The sequence below is a fragment of the Nannospalax galili genome, unplaced genomic scaffold (assembly GCF_000622305.1).
Source record: "Nannospalax galili isolate Female #2095 unplaced genomic scaffold, S.galili_v1.0 scaffold644, whole genome shotgun sequence".
NCBI classification, from domain to species: Eukaryota; Metazoa; Chordata; class Mammalia; order Rodentia; family Spalacidae; genus Nannospalax; species Nannospalax galili.
In genome coordinates this window covers 26675-45209 of record NW_008351473.1, presented here as the reverse complement: position 1 = coordinate 45209, position 18535 = coordinate 26675, and the positions used below count along the sequence as shown (strand labels likewise).

At 48.1% G+C, this 18535-nt stretch overlaps 2 protein-coding genes across 3 annotated transcripts in view; one reads left to right on the top strand and one right to left on the bottom strand.

The window, feature by feature from the left end:
* Hip1 (huntingtin interacting protein 1) overlaps positions 1–768 on the bottom strand; it is a 132974-nt gene extending 132206 nt beyond the window's left edge. Inside the window, exon 1 of one of the 2 annotated variants that reach the window (XM_008848363.2) lies at positions 590–768. In XM_008848363.2, coding sequence (XP_008846585.1) covers positions 590–709 — 120 coding nt within the window. In that variant the 5' untranslated portion in view covers positions 710–768. The remainder of the gene's footprint in view (positions 1–589) is intronic. The other variant, XM_008848365.2, reaches the window with a different exon arrangement.
* A 16225-nt stretch (positions 769–16993) lies between these two features.
* On the top strand, positions 16994–17693 carry LOC103746266 (small nuclear ribonucleoprotein-associated protein B-like). Its single transcript, XM_029553690.1, has one exon. The coding sequence runs from the start codon at positions 17010–17012 to the stop codon at positions 17691–17693; it is 684 nt and encodes a 227-aa protein (XP_029409550.1). The 5' UTR covers positions 16994–17009.
* The last annotated feature ends 842 nt before the right edge of the window (positions 17694–18535 follow it).

Genomic DNA, 18535 nt, shown 5'->3' with positions numbered 1-18535 from the left:
CCGCCACACTTTGCATTTCCTACATTCCTTCTCATCGCTCAGACCCCTTCCGCCCAGGCTGACAGCTGGGCTGCTGAGAGCCAAGTTAGAGGCACCGTTAACGGGATGCTGAGGAGTGTGTGTGTGTGTGGAGGGGGGCGGGTGTCGGTCAATACAAACAAGAAGCGATCAAGAGCCACCCCTTCCAACCCCAGGCCAGCGCCCCGACACTTGCAAAAACCAATTGGCTCCCAAGTGCTTCCCCTGGCCGGGGGCACTCCTTCCAGCGGTCCCTTTTGCATGCATCCCCCTCTGGCCTCCCTTGTGACCAGTGATGGTACCCGCCGGGTCTGGTCCCCCCCGCCCCCCGCCCCGGTCGCACTGATCTGTAGGTCCCGGGGGCGCAATCAGCTCCCCAAGCCAGCAGGGATGCCCTGGTCCGCGACCTCCACCAGACCCGCCTCGTTCTGCACCCCAAGATGCCTCTGATGCGGCCGCCTTGTGTAGTCCCTTCCGGGGCCTGCAAGACCCCTTACTCCGTTCCAAGCCTCCTCGGGACCCTGTATGTTTCCGGCTTTCCCACAGATGCCGTAGGGTCCTGGGTCCTCACCTGAGTCCGTTCGAAGCTCTCGCGCTCCGCTGCCTCCATCCCAGCTCCGACCCCACGCCGGCTCAACACTTTGGGCAGTGGGTTGGGGACCTGCTTCATAGAGCTGGCCATCCGGTCCATGTTGCCTCGATTAACGCCGTCAGGGGCTCTGGGCCACCCGGGATCCCCGCGGCGCCGCCCGCCCCGCCCTACCCGCGGGGATCCGGCGCTAACGGGGACAGATCTCGTCTTCCATTGGTTGAGAGCAGTGTCCATCTCCCCATACCCCGCCCCCATTGCTCCAAGAGGCTTTCCCCACACGCCTCCGCCCCCTCCGGAGGCGCTCAGCATCCACAGCCTGGCTGGCACGCCTCAGGGGAGATGGTGCACTATGATTGGTTTAGTGGCATGTCCGTCATGGCCGTGGGGTGGGACCTGGAGGGCAGCCCGACCAGCCCTCACTAGCTCCACCCCATACCTAGTGCACCGCCTCTCCGACCCCCTCGAGGCCAAAATAGCATAATAATTGGTCTACAGGCTTGTCCATTAATATGGTGGGCGGGAACTGATCCGCTACTACCCCGACCTGCCTAGCTGGCTCTACCGCACACCCAGCGCACCGCCTGTCTGGCTCCCTCAGGGCCCAAAGTACACTGTGATTGGTCTGGTCACTTCTCAATCATTACGGTGGAGCCGGGCCTGATGGACTGTTGCCTGGACTTGCCCTCGCTGGCTCCGCCCATACTCAGCGCACCGCCTCCAGCTCTCCCACAGCCGTAGGGCTCTGTGATTGATCAGAAGGCTTTTCCGTTATCGTGGTGGGGCGGGATCCGATACGCTGCTGTGACCTTTTCTCACTGGCTGGGTCTCACTTTCAGCACGTGCTGTGTGCGTCCTTCTGCGGCTCCTTGTACCTGCGCGTGACGCTCTGCAGTCCGCGGTCGCGTCGCCCACTAGGGGTAGGGCGCAGGAACCACGGGCTTCGCAGCCGGAAAGCGCTGTCCTTGGCCGGACGCACCGGAAAACTCTGGTCACCCGGATGGCGACCCCCAGGTGCTGGACTGACACTGCAGGAGCCTCCCTGGATCTTTCCATCCCCAGTTTTTCTGTTGATAGAAATCCCCATAGACACTTTGTTTATTCATGGTGGGGTCCGCCCCTGCCTAGGGTACCCCACAGGCAGGGGACCTGTGCGCCTCAGCAAAGATGCTTGGGAGGGTTACACGTTTTCCACTAAAAGAACGAAGGGCCCCTGTAAGCATTAAACTAGTGATTCTATCTAGATTCTATCCATCCTTCCAGTAGAACCCAGAGCCTCATTCATACTTCTCAATGCTTTTTTTAATTAATTAGTGACACCCTTGTATTCACTGTGTAGCCAAGGATGACCTTGAACCCTTTATCCTCCTGTCTCTGCCTTCCCAGGGCTAGGGTTACAGGCGTGGACTAGGATTACATGGGGGGGGGCGGTGCGCGCGCCTCCCCCCTTGGCTCACCGTGCTCTTATTCTGCCATACACGTGTGGAGGTCAGAGGACAACTTGCAGGAGTCTTGTTTTTTCACCATGTGTGTCATGAGGATCGAATTCAGGTCATCAGGCTTGGTGGCTACTGACTTTATCCACTGACGGATCTCCCCTGCTGGACTTTTTAAAAAAAATTTAAATTATTTTTATGTGTATGAGTGTATTACCTGCATGTAGGTAAGTGCACCCATGTCGTGCAGTGCCTGCGGAGGACAGAGGAGGCCATCGGATCCCTTGGAACTGGAGTTACGGACAGTTGTTAGCTGTCATGTGGGTGCTGGGATTCGAACCCGGGTCTTCTGCAAGAACAAGTGTTCTTAGCCACTGAGCCATCTCTCCAGCCCCTGGACTTTTTTTTCCTTCGGAGCTGAGAACCGAACCCAGGGCCTTGCACTTGCTAAGCAAGGGCTCTACCACTGAGCTAAATCCCCAACCCCCTTTCTTGTTATTTTGTATTTTTTTTTTTTTTTAAGGGCAGTGTTTCCATAAGTATTCCAGGCTAGTCTCGAACTCCCAGCAAGCCTCTTGTCTCTGCCTCTTGAATGCTAGGATTACAGGCATAGACCACCACACCCCACTGATCCCCTGGCCTTCCATAACAAAAGAGGTATTTATATGTTTGTTTTTTCCATTTTCATGTGTGTTTATGCGTGTTTGCATGTGTGTGGGCACATGGAGGCCCAAGGCTGATGTCTGCAATCAACCTCCATCACTCCCTCTCCCACTGTATTCATTGAGGCAGGGCCTCTCAAACTCCCAGAGCTCCATATGTCTAGTCTGACTAGGCAGTTTGCTCTGGGATCCCCTTCTGAGGCTGGAATCACAACCCAGCCAGTACTTGCGTGGGTTCTTGGGATCCCAATCCCCTCATGCAGCAAGTGCTTTAATCATCTCTCCAGACAAAAAGAAGTACTTTAATTTGAAATTGCCAATGATTCCTCTTAAATCAGGAACTTTTGGTAAAACTTTACATTTGATAGAGGCAAAAGAGTGAGTGGTAGTTTGTAAGCACTAGGGAACCACTGAAGGTTTTGGTTGTGCCATGTGGCCGTTGTGCGTATCTAATCACCCAGTGCTTCCAAAGGAAGGGAAGGAACAAGGGAGTGGTGTCAGCAGTGGGTAGGTGAGGGACAGTGGTGGTTCCTAGCACAAGAGTGTCCAGGGACTGATCTCATTCTCTCTCTCTCCCTTGGTATATGTCTGTGCCCAGGGGTGTAGGCATGCTGGCATGTGCAGGTGTACACTTGTGGTAGTGCATGTGAATGTGTGTGCATATGCATGTGGAGGTCAGAGAACAACCTACAGAAGTTGGTTCTGTCCTTCTGTCATGTGGGTCCTGGGAGTTGAACTCAGCTAGTGAGGCTTGGCAGCAAGCACCTTTACCTGCTGAGCCATCTTGCCACCTCCCACCTTTATTTGAGACAGGGTCTCTCATTGACCTGGAGCTCACCAAGTAGGCTATGCTGACTGGCCAGAAAGTCCCAGGGATACCTGTCTCCACCTCCCCAGCACTGGGATTGCAGGTACTAGCCAGTATGCCGGACTTGTCTTCTAACATGGGTTCTAGATAGCGAGCTCCTGTCCTTGTGCTGCAAGGGAAGCACTGTACAACTGAGCTATCACCCCAGCACCCAGCAGAAGGGGTTTCTGTAGAAAACACTGGAGGAGTAGGTGGCATTCCTAACGATGTCTGTGCGACCATTCTGAGTTGCCCACTTGTCCTATGCTCTGGGTCTAGCTAAAGAAAGATTTAGGACTTCTTGCCCAGATTTTATGGCATCAATAAACACCAGTCATTTAAACAAGGATTAAAGGATCAGACTAGCTCTTATTGGGATAAACCAGAGTGGTAATGAGGAATTTGTGGTTTGGAGGCACCAGGGAGGAAAAGACTCAAGTGAGTTACCTTCCCTGTGAAAGTCAGTAAGTTTAAAAGAACATCATGGGGCTGGAGAGATGGCTCAATGGTTAAGAGGCTGCTCTTGCAGGGGACCCATGTTTAGTTCCCAGCATTCACATGGTGGCTGACAAGGGTCTCTAACTCCAGTTCCAGGGGATCTGACTTCCTTTTCTGGCTTCCATAGGCATTGCATGCAAACACTCATACCCATAAAATAAAAATAAATTTTTAAAAAAGAACATCAGGACTGTTGGGACTCTAGACCTCAGTGAGTGTCTTGCACAAAGGACAGGTGATGCTATCAGCTAAAATTTGAGAGAAGAGGTTGAAAGATAGAGACCTAGACTTCCAAAATGTATTTGACACAGGCCAGAGCCAGAAAGACGGCTGGGGGTTAAAGGTGCTTGCCACAAAACCAGATGATGGAGTTCAATTCTCTGGACCTACATAGTGGAAGGAGAGTGCCCACTTCTGCAAGCTGTCCTCTGATCTCCACACCCACGCTGTGACACTCATACACACACATAACATACACATATGCACACACACAAATAAATGTAATTTGAAAAAAATTGTAAGAAAAAAAGTCCAGGAAAGAGGTCCTGGTGGCTCAGGTCTGTCATGCCAGGTATAGTTGGGGCAGGAAGCAGGAGAGTCGAAAATCTAGGCTACAGAGTGAGTTCAAAGTCAGTCTGGGCAACTTAATGAGACCCTGTCTCAATATAAAGTATAAAAAGAAGGCTGGTGGTGTTGGCTCAGAGATAGAACACCTGCCTAGAATCCCCCAGTGAAGAGCTGGGTGTGGCTCAGTGGTAGAGCACCTGCCTAGAATCCCCCAGTGAGGGCCTGGGGGGCATGGCTGGTTTAGTGGTAGAGCAACTGCCTAGAATTTTCCAGTGAGGGGCTTGGGTGTGGCTCAGTGGTAGAGCACCTGCCTAGAGTCCTCCAGTGAGGGGTTGGGGATGTGGCTCAGTGGTAAAGCTCTTTCCTAGTTTGACTGGAGGGCTTGCTACATGAAGCTAATAATATTGTGGCACTGATTTCTGCAAAGAATGCTATTAAGTCAGACATGGTAACACATGCCTGTAATCCCAGGAGGCAAAGGCAAAAGGATCAAAAATTCTAGGCCGTCCTAGGCAAAATAATAAGACCCTGTCTCAGACAAAAAAATGAAAACATTTTAAAATTACTTTTCCTTCCTTTCTTATTTTTTTTTAGACAGGATATTTCTATGTATCCCAGGTTGGCCTGGAGTTAGCTATATAGTACAACTGGCCTAAAATTAGGATTGTTCTGCCTCAGTCTCCAAAATACTGGGATTACAGGCATAAACCACTGCACCCTACAGAACTAGAGTTTTAACCCTGGAAACAGGAATTCATATTGAAAGAGGCCAGCAGGTGGCAACAGAGACCTACTGTGTTACCTTGTGTTACCAAGGTCTGTAGATTAGAACCGAAGATTCTCCCCTAGGGTTTTGCTCTGTAGCCCAAGCTGCCCTTGAGCTCACAATCCTCCGGCCTCTGGCTCCTGAGTGCTAGGATCAGGGATATGCACTGGTTCAGCTTCCCCTTAAAAGACCTTCAGGCATCTAGCAGACAAAGAAGCTGTCAGGTCTTCAACTTTCCCAGAGTTAAGTGCACTGGGCAGCTGCTATGTCATCCTCAGTGAGGCTTCACAAATGGGGACAGCACAGACTTTGGAATGGACTGACCTGGGGCCCAGTGTCAGAACTGCTTGCTATGTCTTTAATATCTATGACCTTCAACTCCATTATCTGTAAAATGGGGATTTTACCCATCACTATGTCAGTCACCTGGAAGTTGAAAGGAAATGGTGTTGTAATGATCTGCCTTAGTCTGTTTGCTGCTTCTGGAACAGAACACCAGAGGCTGGAAAATTGATAAAGCAAAGAAGTGTATTTCTTGGGGCTGGAGAGGTGGCTCAGCGGTTAAGAGCACTGACTGTTCTTGAAGAGGACCCGGGTTCAATTCCCACAATAGCCACATGGTGGCTTACTACCATCTGTAACTCCAGTTCCAGGGTATCTGACACCTTCTGGCCTCCTTGGGCATTACATGACACTGGTGCACTTACACACTTGCAGACAGTACACTCAAACACATAAAAAAATAATTTTTTTTGTCTTTTTGAGACAGGGTCTCCCTGCAGCCCCAGCCAGCCTGGAACTCACTATAGAGACCAGGCTGGCCTCAAACTCAACAGAGATCCACCTGCCTCTGCCTCCCGAATGCTAGGATGAAAGGCGTGTGCCACTATGCCCAGCCGAATTTTTTTTTAAGTGTATTTCTCATAGGTCTGGAGGCTAGAAAGTCCAAAATAAGGTGCTGGCTCTGGTTAGGGACTTCTTGCTCCATTACTACAGAGCAGATGGCAGCACGCTGTAAAACAGAGTGAGCTTAAATCTCTTTTCTCTTTTCCTTTTCTAAAAACCCACTAGATACCACAATGGGGGTCCACCCTCTTGACTTCTTCTAACCTGGATCACTTTGTGTTTTCCTTACTTTTCTTGTTGCTGTGACAAAATACCTATCAAAAAGCAACTTAAAGAAGGAAGAGTTTATTTTGGCGGATGGTTTGAGGGGATGCTGTTCATTAAGGGGAAAGTGGAACAGCAGGAGTGGGAGCAGCTGGTCATATGAAATCCACTGTCTTGAAACAGAGAGCTAAATGCTGGTACTCAGCTCATTTTCTCTTTGTTTTTTGTTTTGAGATTAGGTTCCTTGTAGCTTAGGCTGGCCTCAAACTGGCTAGCCAAGGATGACCTTGAACTCCCCTGTCTCAGCCTCCCATTTGCTTGAAGTATAGGCTAGTACAATCACACCCAGTTTCTCTTCCTCCTTTTTATTCATTCCTGGTATCCCAACCCAGAGAATAGTGCTGTCCATATCCAGGGTGGGTCATCCCATCTCAATTAAACCTCTCCCAGAGTCCATCAGTAACCAATAGTTCCAAAGAAAAGGATAAGGCCCCATAATCCCTTGTACTAGTAATTTTCTGTTGCTGTGATAAAATACCATGACCAAGGCAACTCATACAAGAGTTTATTGGGCTATGGTTCCAGAGGGATGAGAGTCCATCATGGTGGGGAGGCATTGCAGCAGACGTGGCTGGAGCAAAAAGCTGAACACTCACATCTTTGAGACACAGGAAAGAGAGAAACTGAACGTGGGCAAAGCTAGGAACTCTCAAATCCCAGCCCCAGTGACATGCTTCCTCCAGCATGACACACTTCCTAAACCTCTACAAACAGTGCCACTCACAGGAGATCACCTGTTCAAATGCTTGGAGCCTATGGGGGACATTCCTAATCTAAACCACCATAGCCCTCCTCCAGTGATGACTATTGTTCAGACCCACTTTGGTTTTTTTATTATATATTTTTTAAAATATTTTCTTTATTATTTTTATTTTATGTGTATGAGTGTACCTGTGTGAGTGCACCTAGGTCAGAAGAGGGCTTCGGATTCCCCTGGAACTGGAGTTAAGGACGGTTCGTAGCTGCCATGTGGGTGCTGGGAATTGAACCCAGGTCCTCTGCAAGAGCAGTCAGTGCTCTTAACTGCTGAGCCATCTCTCCAGCCCCGTTTTATTTTGTTGTTTTTTTTTTTGTCTTTTGGAAGCAGGGTCTCCCTGTAGCCCCAGCTGTCCTGGAACTCACTATGTAGACCAGGCTGGCCTTGAACTCACAGACATCCACCTGCCTCTGCCTCCCAAGTGCTGGAACTACAGGTGAGCGCCACCATGCCCAGCTCGTTTTTTGTTTTTTGTTTTTTAAAGCAGTGTGTTATTATATAGTCCTGGCTGCTCTTGGATGCATAATCCTGCCTTGACCTCCCAAGTGCTGGTATTATAGGCATGCAACACTATTGTGGGCTAATCACTTCCTATTAGTCAGGGACAATGGTAAGCTCTGTGTGTGTGTGTGTAAGCAAGAGGTAAACCTTAGGTATCTTGGGTCTTGGGTATCTTCCTCTATCACTTTGCACAATTTTTTTTGAGTCAGGGTCTCTCACTGAACCTGGAGCTCACTGACTTAGCTAGACTGGTTGACCAGCAAGCTTCAGGGATCCTCCTGTCTCTACCTCCCCAGGGTAAAGAGTACTAGTATGTGCTGCCCCTAGCTGTTTTACATGGGTTCTGGGGACCCCAGTATTGTGGCGGTCAGAGACAGGAGGATCCCTGGGGCTCAGTGGCTGCCATCCTAATTACAAGTTCAGTGAGAGACCCTGTCTCAAGAAAATAAAGTAGGGAGTGATAGAGCAGAATACCTGATGTCTTCTGTGACTTATACACACACACACACACACACACACACACACACACATTCATCCACCCACAACACACACACACACACACACACACACACACACACACACACACGAGGGTGAGCACACAATAAAAAAAGAAAGCCAGGGCTGAGAGTGTAGCTCAGTTGCTAGAGTACATACCTAGCATGCACAAAGCTCTGGGTTCCATCTCCAGCACCACAGAAACTGGGTGTGATGGCAAATCCCAGGACTGGGGAAGCAGAGGCAGGAAGATTGCAGGAAGTTCAATACATTGGTCTATACACTGAATTACAGATCAGCAGGGGCTACGTTATGACATCTTGTTTTACAAATGAGAGAGAGAGAGAGAGAGAGAGAGAGAGAGAGAGAGAGAGAGAAACCGCTTACACACAGAAGGAGCAACCCTTGCATAGGACAGAACTCAATGCAGAGACACCCTCAATCAAGCCCCCTGGATTTGCTGGGCTTGCTTTTGCTGTTGGCCAGATGAGGTAACAACACAGCTCCTCCTGGGTAGGCCACTGCTGAGTCAGCTCTTGAGGCCTCCTGGCCAGCCCTGTCTCCTCTCTAATGCACTGAATAGATGTCCGTCTTCCCCTGGGGGAGCCTTAATGGACTTTCCATCCTAGCCTTAGCTGAACCAGTGGATTCCTAATGGAGGAGACAAGGCTATTACCAAAGAGAGCTGGGAGGTGAAGGGTGGAAATGAAGAGTGACTGATTTCTCTAGGAACTAACTACATTCTAGCCAATCCTTGGCTTTTTTGGGGGAAGGGGCAGGGGCAGGATTTCATGTAGCCTAGGCTGGCCTCAAACGCACTATGTAGCTGAGGAGGATCTTTAGCTCCTGATCCTTCTGCCTCCATCTCCCATGTGCGGTAATTAGACATGTGTGCCACAAAGTCCAAAATCAACCCTTGGCTCTTGTCATAGTTGGCTTCAGTTGTCAACCTGACACACCTGGGAAGAGGGAATTGTAACTGGGATATTTCTTCCATCAGATTGACATGTGGGCATGTCTTTGGGGCATTTTCTTGATTACTAGTTGATGTAGGAGGGCCAAGCCCACTGTGGGCAGTGCCATCCCTAGGCAAGTGGGCCTAGACTATAAGAAAGGTGGTTGAGCAAGTTAGGAGAATCAAGCCAGTAAGCAGTGTGTTCCTCCATGGTCTCTGCTTCAGTTCCTGCCTTGAGTTGCTGTGTTGGCTTCCCTCCATGAATGAGTGCAACCAATATGCCAATAAACCATTTCCTTCTCCAAGTTGGTTTTGGTCACTGTTTTATCACAGAAACAGAGATGCCAACTAGGACAGCTCATTTCCTACAGCTTCTCTCTCTCCAATGCATAATTGTCTCTGCTGAGGCCTAAGTCTATCTGTCAGCTGGGGTTCCTTGTCTGCTAGACCTGCCTTGCCTGAGTTCCAAATCCTTCAACTTACATTATCTTGTGTATGTATGGGGGAGGGGGTGCTGTTAGTTACTTTTCTTGTTCCTTCCACAAAATACCTGGTAGAGACAATGGGAGGAAAGAATGGTTTATTGTGGCTCACAGTTATAGGGAACACAGTCCAATATGGTGGGAAGGCATGGCAGCAGGAGCATGAGGCAGCTGCTCGCATGGCATCAACAATCAGGAAACAGAGAGAGATGAAAGCAGGTGGTCATTTTTATTCAATCCAGAACCCCAGCCCATAGGACGGTGCTGCCCACATTCAGGGTGAGTTTTCCCATCTCATTAACTCAATTTAGAAACTCACTTGCGGATGTGCCTAGAGCTGTGCCTCCCAGTGATTCCATTTTTGATTTACTAATGATTTTAATTTTACATGTATGAGTGTTTTGCCTGCATGTAATATGAACATACCACATGTGTGCAGTGCTTAAGGACGCCAGAAGAGTATGTTGGATCCCCTGAAACTGGAGTAACAGGTGGTTCTTAACCACTACATGGGTGTTAGGAACTGAATCCTGGTTCCTCTTCAAGAGCAGCAAGTGCTCTTAACTGTTGAGTCATCTCTTCACTTACAAGATGATTCTAGATCCTGTTGAGTTGACAATTTTTTTGTTGTTTTGTTTTTGAGACAGGGTCTCCCTGTAGCCCCAACTGGCCTGGAACTCACTATGTAGACCAGGTTGGCCTTGATCTCACAAAGATCCATGTGCCCCTGCCTCCCAGGTGCTTGGATTAAAGGCGTATGCCACCACACCTGGCTGGCTGATAATCAAATTAACCATCAGAGGGGGTCTATTTAGCTTTATGTATATTTCATTGCTCTCAACCCCCACCCTCACCTGTCCTTCCTAAAGGCTGAACTATTTTCTTTGTGTGTGTAACAAGCTCTCAATATGTAGACCAGACTGGCCTAGAACTCTCAGAGATCCACCTGTCTCAGCCTCCCAAGTGCTGGGATTAAAAGTGTGTGCCACCATGCCAGCCTAATTTGAACTATTTTTAAAATTATTTTTATTTTATGTGTATGAGTGTTTTGCATGCATGCACATATGTATGTATGTATGTGCACCACATGTGTCCAATGCCCATAGAAGTCTAAAGAGAGTTTTGAATCCCCTGGAACTTGAGTTAGTGGTCACTGTTTGCCTACTCAGGTCTTCTGCAAAAGCAGCCTGTGCACTTAACCACCGAGCCATTTCTTCAGCCCCACTACTTTTTTTTTTGTCCTTTTTTGAGATAGGGTCTCGCTGTAGACCCAGCTGGCCTGGAACTCACTATGTAGACCAAGCTGGCCTTGAAGTCACAGAGATTTGCCTCCTCTGCCTTCCAGTGCTGGGATTAAAGGCATGTTCCATCACACCCAGCTGGCCCCACTGCTTTTTGTTTGAGTTATACAAGACTGTCCTCTGAGTTGAACAGATGCCATCTTCCTGAGCTCATCTGTGCCTGCTTGCCAAAGATTACCACAGCTGTACTGATGCCCCATATAGGAGGGACTAGAAGAGTCAGGGACCCTCACCTGAGTATCCAGCCACACCTCCCAACTTGTGGTGGGCAATTTGTCTCTAATTGCCAGTGGCCTGAGGGAAGGGCTGGAGTGCATAGGCTGGGAAGACTAAGGGAGAGGGAGGCTCCATCTATGTTGCTTTGGGGAAGCTGTCACCCATGCTGGGTAGAGATTTTCTGATGTGGCCTTGTGGGGAGCACCCACATTCCTGTACGTAATCCCTAACCCATTACTCTGTCAATAAGTCCAGTAAACTCATTGGGTTGGTGGAATCGTACCCCAGTTTGTCACTGGGACCTCAGGAGGAGGGGCAGTCTTCATTTACAACCCCCTCCCCAGAAGGATTTTAGCAGCAGTTTGTTTCCTGGAGACAGTGTCTTGCTATGTAGCCTTGTCTAGCCTGTTACTATGTAGCCTGGCTGGCCTCAAACTCACAGCAATCCTCTTACCTCAGCCACCACACCCCCACTGAACTATCTTTTCTCTTCTTCTCTCTCTCTCCCCTGCCATCTTACCCTACTGATCACATATGTCCTCAGTCTCAGTTAGATGTTCAGTAAAGATTCATGGACCAGGAAACTTCCAGGAAACCTCATGAGAACCCTTACAAGACGGTAGGAGACTATTGCCATCTACTGGTAAGAATTTGAAATTACAGCTAAAAGCTCCTTTTGCTAGTAAATCCGTTAAGAAAAAAAAAGGGCAAGAGAAATGGTTCAGCAAATAAGAGCACATGTTGCACTTCCAGAGGACCCATGTTCAGTTCCCAGCACCCACATCAGGCAGCTCCCAATTCCCTGAAGCTCTAGCTCCAGAGGTTCCAGTATCCTCGTCTTCTTGCCCCCACAGGCACCTGAACTAACCTGCACACACCATACACACACACACCTACACACACACACACACACACACACACATACACACACACACAGAGTTAAAAATAAAAGTAATTCTTTTTTCCAAAAAAAGAATTTGGGCTGGGGAGATGGCCCAGTGGTTAAAACAGTTGCCATGTACGTGTGAGAACCAGAGTTTGGATCCCCAGAACCCATGTAAATGCTTGATGGACATGGCAACCTGCCTGTAATTCCAGCCTTGAAAGACAGAGACAGGGGATCCCCAGAGCAAGCTAGCTAGCAAGACTAGCCATATTGGTAAGCTATGGGCTTGACTGAGAGCTCCAGCTTAATGAATAAGGTAGAAGGGCAAACAAGGATTGCCTGACATCAACATCCGGCCTCCACATGCACCCACACAGAGACATACATCCACACACATGTAAAAAATACATGTATACATGTGCACACCACATACAGAGATGCAGAAATGGAAAAAGAAAAAACTAAAATCTTACAAGTAAGTCAAATGCATATTTTTAAGTGTTTATCTTTTTTTTTTTTTCAGGGTCTCCCTGTAGCCCCAGATGGCCTGGAATTTACTATGTAGACCAGGTTGGCCTTGAACTCACAGAGATCTGCCTGCCTTTGCCTCCCAACTGCTGGGAGTACAGCCGTGTGCCACCATGCCCAGCCCAAGTTTTAAATTTTTAATTATGTGTATATGTGTGTGGGTTTGTGCACATGAGTGAAGTGCCTATGGAGGCCAGAAGAAGGCATAAGGTCCCTTGGAGCTGGAGTTAAAGGTGGTTATGAGCTGCCTAATGTGTGCGCTGGGAACTGAACTCGGGTCCTCTTCAGAGCAGTACACACTCTTAAATGCTGAGCTATCTCTCCAGCTTCATTTTTTGTTTGTTGTGTTTGGTTGTTGGGTTTTTATTGTTTGTTTTTTATTTTGAGACAGGGTTACACTGTGTAGCCCTGGCTGGCCTGGAACTCACTATATAGACCAGAATGGCCTTGAACTCACAGAGATCTGCCTGCATCTGCCTCCTGAGTGCTGGAATTAAAGATGTGCACTACCATGCCTGATAAGTCAAATTATTTTTTTAAAAATTACATTTACCAACTCTCTCTGTGTGTGTGTGCACGCACAGCGTGCATGCATGGGCACATGCATGCTACAGAACACCTGTGTCTCAAGGTCATAGGACGACATTTAGAGTTTTTTTCCCTCTTTCTACCTTGTGGGCCCCAGGGATTGAACTGGGGTCCTCAGGCTTGGCAATAAGCACCTTTACCCACTGAGCCATCTCACCAGACACACATAAGTCAAAATCTTTATTTAAAAACAAAAAAAGCCAGGCGTGGTGGCACACACTTTTGATCCCAGCACTTGGGAGGCAGAGGCAGGCGGATCTTTGTGAGTTCAAGGCCAGCTTGGTCTACATAGTGAGTTCCAGGACAGCTGGGCCTACAAGGAGACCCTGTCTCAAAAAGACAAACAAAAACAAAAACAAAAACAAAAAAAAACTGATAGAGATCATGTTCTCCTCCCACTGAGACCACAAACTCCCTGAAGAAATTCTTTAGGTTCCACTGAAGGCAACAGAGCCAAGAGCTTCATTCAAGGGTCTTAAGGCTGAAAACTCAGCAGGCCACAGGTGTTTCTATTTTTTCAATAATGAAATATATCTCTTTGCTCACTTAGTCTTTGGGTAGATGCAGATCTTCTTGCCTTCTTTTGTGGTGAGTCTGTGGAAAACACATGAGAAGCGAAATGTTGACATCCTTAGCGTCCCCAGAACTTATAAAAGAGGAGTGTGGGAAATCTTCTGAATAGTCTTCTCGCTTTCCCTCCCAGCTGTCACACTCTGTTCCTATCCCCTCCTTTTCCCACCCTTGTTCTCCTTTGCCTCTGTTTCCCCTGGAATTTATGCTCCCGGAACTGCCTCCATCAGGAACCATGACTCAGAATGTCTAGTTTCCAGTTGGTAACCTGCACTGTGACACTGAATGCTTTCGTTTCACATAATGGGTTTATTAGATAGAATTCACACACCCTATGGACCCTCCATCTGAAATAATTAAGGCTGAGGATATTGTAGCTCAGAGGTAGAAAACCTGCCTAAACTCTCCAGTGAGGGACTGAGGGTATGGTTCAGTGACAGAGCACTTGCCTAGAATCCCTCTGATGGGATCAAGCTAAGCAGTAGAAAGCATGCCTAGGATCCTCCAGTGAGGGGTCTCGGTGTAGCTCAGTGGTACAGCATGTGACATGACATCATTTTTACTGTGTTCTATTAGCCAACCAGTCCATAAAGCTAAGCTAGCCTAAGCTCAAGGTAGGGAGTACAATATAGATCGCCATATACCCGTGGAACTGATGTAGTTAGTCATGCTTTCAAACTGTCATAAGACCCTTCCTCACCTTTATTTTCCTATTGGGGTGTGTGTGTGTGTGTGTGTGTGTGTGTGTGTGTGTGTGTGTGTGTGTGTGTGTATGGAGGGCAAAGGTAAACCTTGAGTGTTGTTCCTTAGGTATCATCTACCTTGTTTGTTTTGCTTATATATGTGTGTGTGTAGTGTGCATGCCTGTATGTGCATTCACATGTGCATTGTTGTGCATTTTGCATGTGTGTGGGGGTGTGCATGTGGGGAACAGAGGTTAACATCAGGTGCTTTTCTCTTTTGCTCTCCACCTTATATATTAAGGTAGAGTCTCTCATCCAAACCCAGAGCTCACCAATTCAGAAAGTCTAGTTAGCCAGCTTGCTCCAAGATCCTCTGTGTCTACTTCCCAAGCCGAGATTACAGGCAGGCCACCAAGCCCTCCCAGCATTTATGTGGGTGCTGGGGATTCAAACCCTGGGTTTCATACTTGCATGGCAAGCACTTTACCCACCAAGACGTCTCTTCAGGTCCTGACCTTGTTGAGTTTTTTAATTTTATGCATATGAATGTTTTGCTTGCAGGTATTCAAGCGCACCTATGCATGCAATGCCCATGGAGGCCAGAAGATGATGTTGGATCCTCTGAAACTGGAGTTATGGATGGTTGTTAGCTGCCACATGGGTGCTGGGAACTGAACCCAGGTCCTCTGTAAGAGCATCCAGTGCTCTTAACCATTGAGCCATCTCTCCAGCCCCACATATGGATGTCTTTAAATCTTCAGAAAGCCACCTAAGACTTAAAGGAAAAGAACCAGGACATTGTGAACACCGATGCTTCCTTCTCTATATGCAGATACTTCAGTGTCCTTTTTCCCATCCACAAAGTCATCTCAAAACGATGAATTCATTCATGATGTTCCTCGAGCCCATTTCCTGCTGCCTGGATGTCTGATGTTCAGTAAGTCTCTGCCCTTAAAGCCTCAAGATGGCTCCATCCTTAGCTTCCTTTTTTTTTTTTGAGCAGGGACAGAGCTGATGGAGTTGAATACATGATGGCATTTAATCCTGCCAGGAGCTCTGTGATCTCTCTCTCTCTCTCTCTCTCTCTCTCTCTCCCTCTCTCTCTCTCTCATTGCTGATGTGTTTTGCATGACCTAGTTACCTCTCTGCCTTCTGCTTAGGGTCATTTATCCTCTTCCCATCTTTATTTTTTTCTGTTTTTTTTTTTATTTCAAAAAAAACATTCCGGGCGGCATTTTGTAGACCTTATAACCCCAGGTGACCTGGATCATACTATATAGACTTCAATCTCACAGAGATCCTCCAACCTCTGCCTTCCCAGTGCTAGAATTGAAGGCGTGCAGCACCTCACCAGGCCTTCTCTCATCTCCTGATCCTTCTTGTTCTCTCAGCCCAGGGTGTCTCTGTCCTAGTCACCTGGACTTCTCCCACTTATCCTTGAGTGTTTCGGTATAAACATCACATTCTAGAATGAGCTTCTGGACACCAAGATTGGTCCTCTTGGACTGACAAGGTCCTTCCTTGTATCCTCTAGTTGATCTTTCATCAACTTGATGGGATTTAAAATTGCCATGGAAACAAAAATCTGGGTATACCTGTGAGGGAGTTTCTAGATTGGGTTACTTGAGTGTGAAAACCCACTCTAACCATCCCACGGGCTGGGGTCCTGGAGTGAATAAAAAGGAGAAAGTGGGACTAGAGAGATGGCTCAGCGGTTAAGAACACTGATTGTTCTTGCAGAAGACCAGGGTTCAAATTCCAGCACCCACATGGCAGCTAACAACTGTCTGTAACTCCAGTCCCTAACCAACAACCTCTTCTGACCTCCATGGGCATTGCACAACAAGGACACAGGTGCACTCACATACATGCAGGCAATACACTCATACATATAAAATAATAAAATAAAATAAAATATTTTTTAAAAAAGGAAAAAGCAAGCTAAGTACCAGCATTGAGCTCTCTGTGCTTCCTGACTGTGGATGGGATGTGAGCAGCTGCCTCACACTCCTGCTGCCATGCCTTCCCACCATGATGGATTGTGTCCTCAAATTGTGAGCCACAATAAACCCTTCCTCCCTTAAGTAGCTTCTGTCAGGTATTTTTTTCACAGCAACAAAAAAAGCAACTGACACAATACCCATTGCAATTGTCCTGAGCTATCTTTAACTGTCCCATTTTCTTTCGTTAAAAATGATTTAGTGCTGGGTATGGTGGCACATGCCTTTAATCCCAGCACTTGGGAGGCAGAGGCAGGTGGATCTCTGTGAGTTCGAGGCCAGACTGGTCTACATAGTGAGTTCCAGGACAGCTGGGGCTACAGGGAGACCCTGTCTCAAAAAGACCAAAAAAAAAAAAAAAAGATTTAGTGTCATTCCAGGTGGTATTTTGTAGACTGTTTCCATTGGCGGCAGTGGGAATTCTGCTGCTGGCTGGTGTCTAGGCCTCTGTGGAGGTGAATCTGGAGGGAATCGGAGCCATTGGAGCCGCTACCATGACTGTGGGCAAGAGCAGCAAGATGTTGCTGCACATTGACCACAGGATGAGATGCATCCTGCAAGATGGCCGGATCTTCATTGGGACCTTCAAAGCTTTTGACAAGAATATGAATTTGATCTTCTGTGACTGTGATGAGTTCAGGAAGATCAAGCCAAAGAACTCCAAACAAGCAGAAAGGGAAGAGAAGCGAGTCCTTGGTTTGGTGTTACTTCGAGGGAAGAACCTGGTTTCTATGACAGTAGAAGCACCACCTCCCAAAGATACTGGCATTGCTCCACTGCCACTTGCTGGAGCTGCTGGGGGCCCAGGAATCGGTAGGGCTACTGGCAGAGGAATCTCAGCTGGTGCTTCCATGCCCCAGGCTCCTGCAGGACTTGCTGGGCCAGTGCGTGGGGTTTGTGGGCCATCCCAGCAGATGATGACACCACAAGGAAGAGGCACTGTTGCAGCTGCTGCAGCTGCAGCCACAGCCAGTATTGCAGGAGCCCCAACTTGGTACCCACCAGGTCGTGGAGGTCCTCTCCCACCTATGGGCCGAGGAGCACCTCTTCCAGGTATGATGGGCCCACCTCCTGGCATGAGGCCTCCCATGGATCCCCCAATGGGGATCCCTCCTGGCCGAGGAACTCCAATGGGCATACCCCCTCTTGGGATGCGGCTCCCTCCACCAGGGATGTGAGGCCTTCTTTGATCACAGACCACAGTTATGGAAGTAGCTTCACAGATGCATGGGCCGGATTCCCCAGGGCCATGTTACTACAGACCTGTTTGTTTGTTATGCTGTTGTTCGAGGAGTCTCACCAGATTGTCTGGTTTCCTTTTCAGGGCCCCCTCCAAGGCCCTAGACTCATCTTGGTCCTCTTCAGTTCCTTGCCTGTTCCCTGAAAGGCTGTACATAGCCCTTTTATTTTTCTGTGGCCTATGAAACTAGTTTATAATAAACTCTTAAGAGAATATTTTTAAGGTGGGGTGTGGTGGCCCACGCCTTTAGTCCCAGCACTTGGGAGGCAGAGGCAGGCAGATCTCTGTGAGTTCAAGGCCAGCCTGGTCTACATAGTGAGTTCTAGGACATCTGGGGCTACAGGGAGACCTTGTCTGAAAAAAAAAAAAAGAGAATATTTAAAAAAAGTTATTTAGTGTGTGTGTGTGTGTGTGTGTGTGTGTGTATGTGTGTGTGTGTGTATATATATGTGTGTGTGTGTGTGTGTGTGTGTGTGTGTATAGATGTGTCAGATCCCTTGGAGCTGCAGTTACAGGCAGCTGATCAACATAGTGCCCTGTTTTCTTATGCAAAACTGTGTACTCAAGAGGGCTATCTTGGTTCTTTGTTGTGGGCTTCTTTCTTTCTTTCTTTTTTTTTTTTTTTTCTTTTTTTGAGACAAGGTCTCCCTGTAGCCACAGCTGGCCTGGAACTCACTATGGAGACCAGGCTGGTCTCGATCTTACAGAGATCCACCTACCTCTGCTTCCCAAGTGCTGGGATTAAAGGTGTATGTTACCACATCTGGCTAGTGTTTGGGT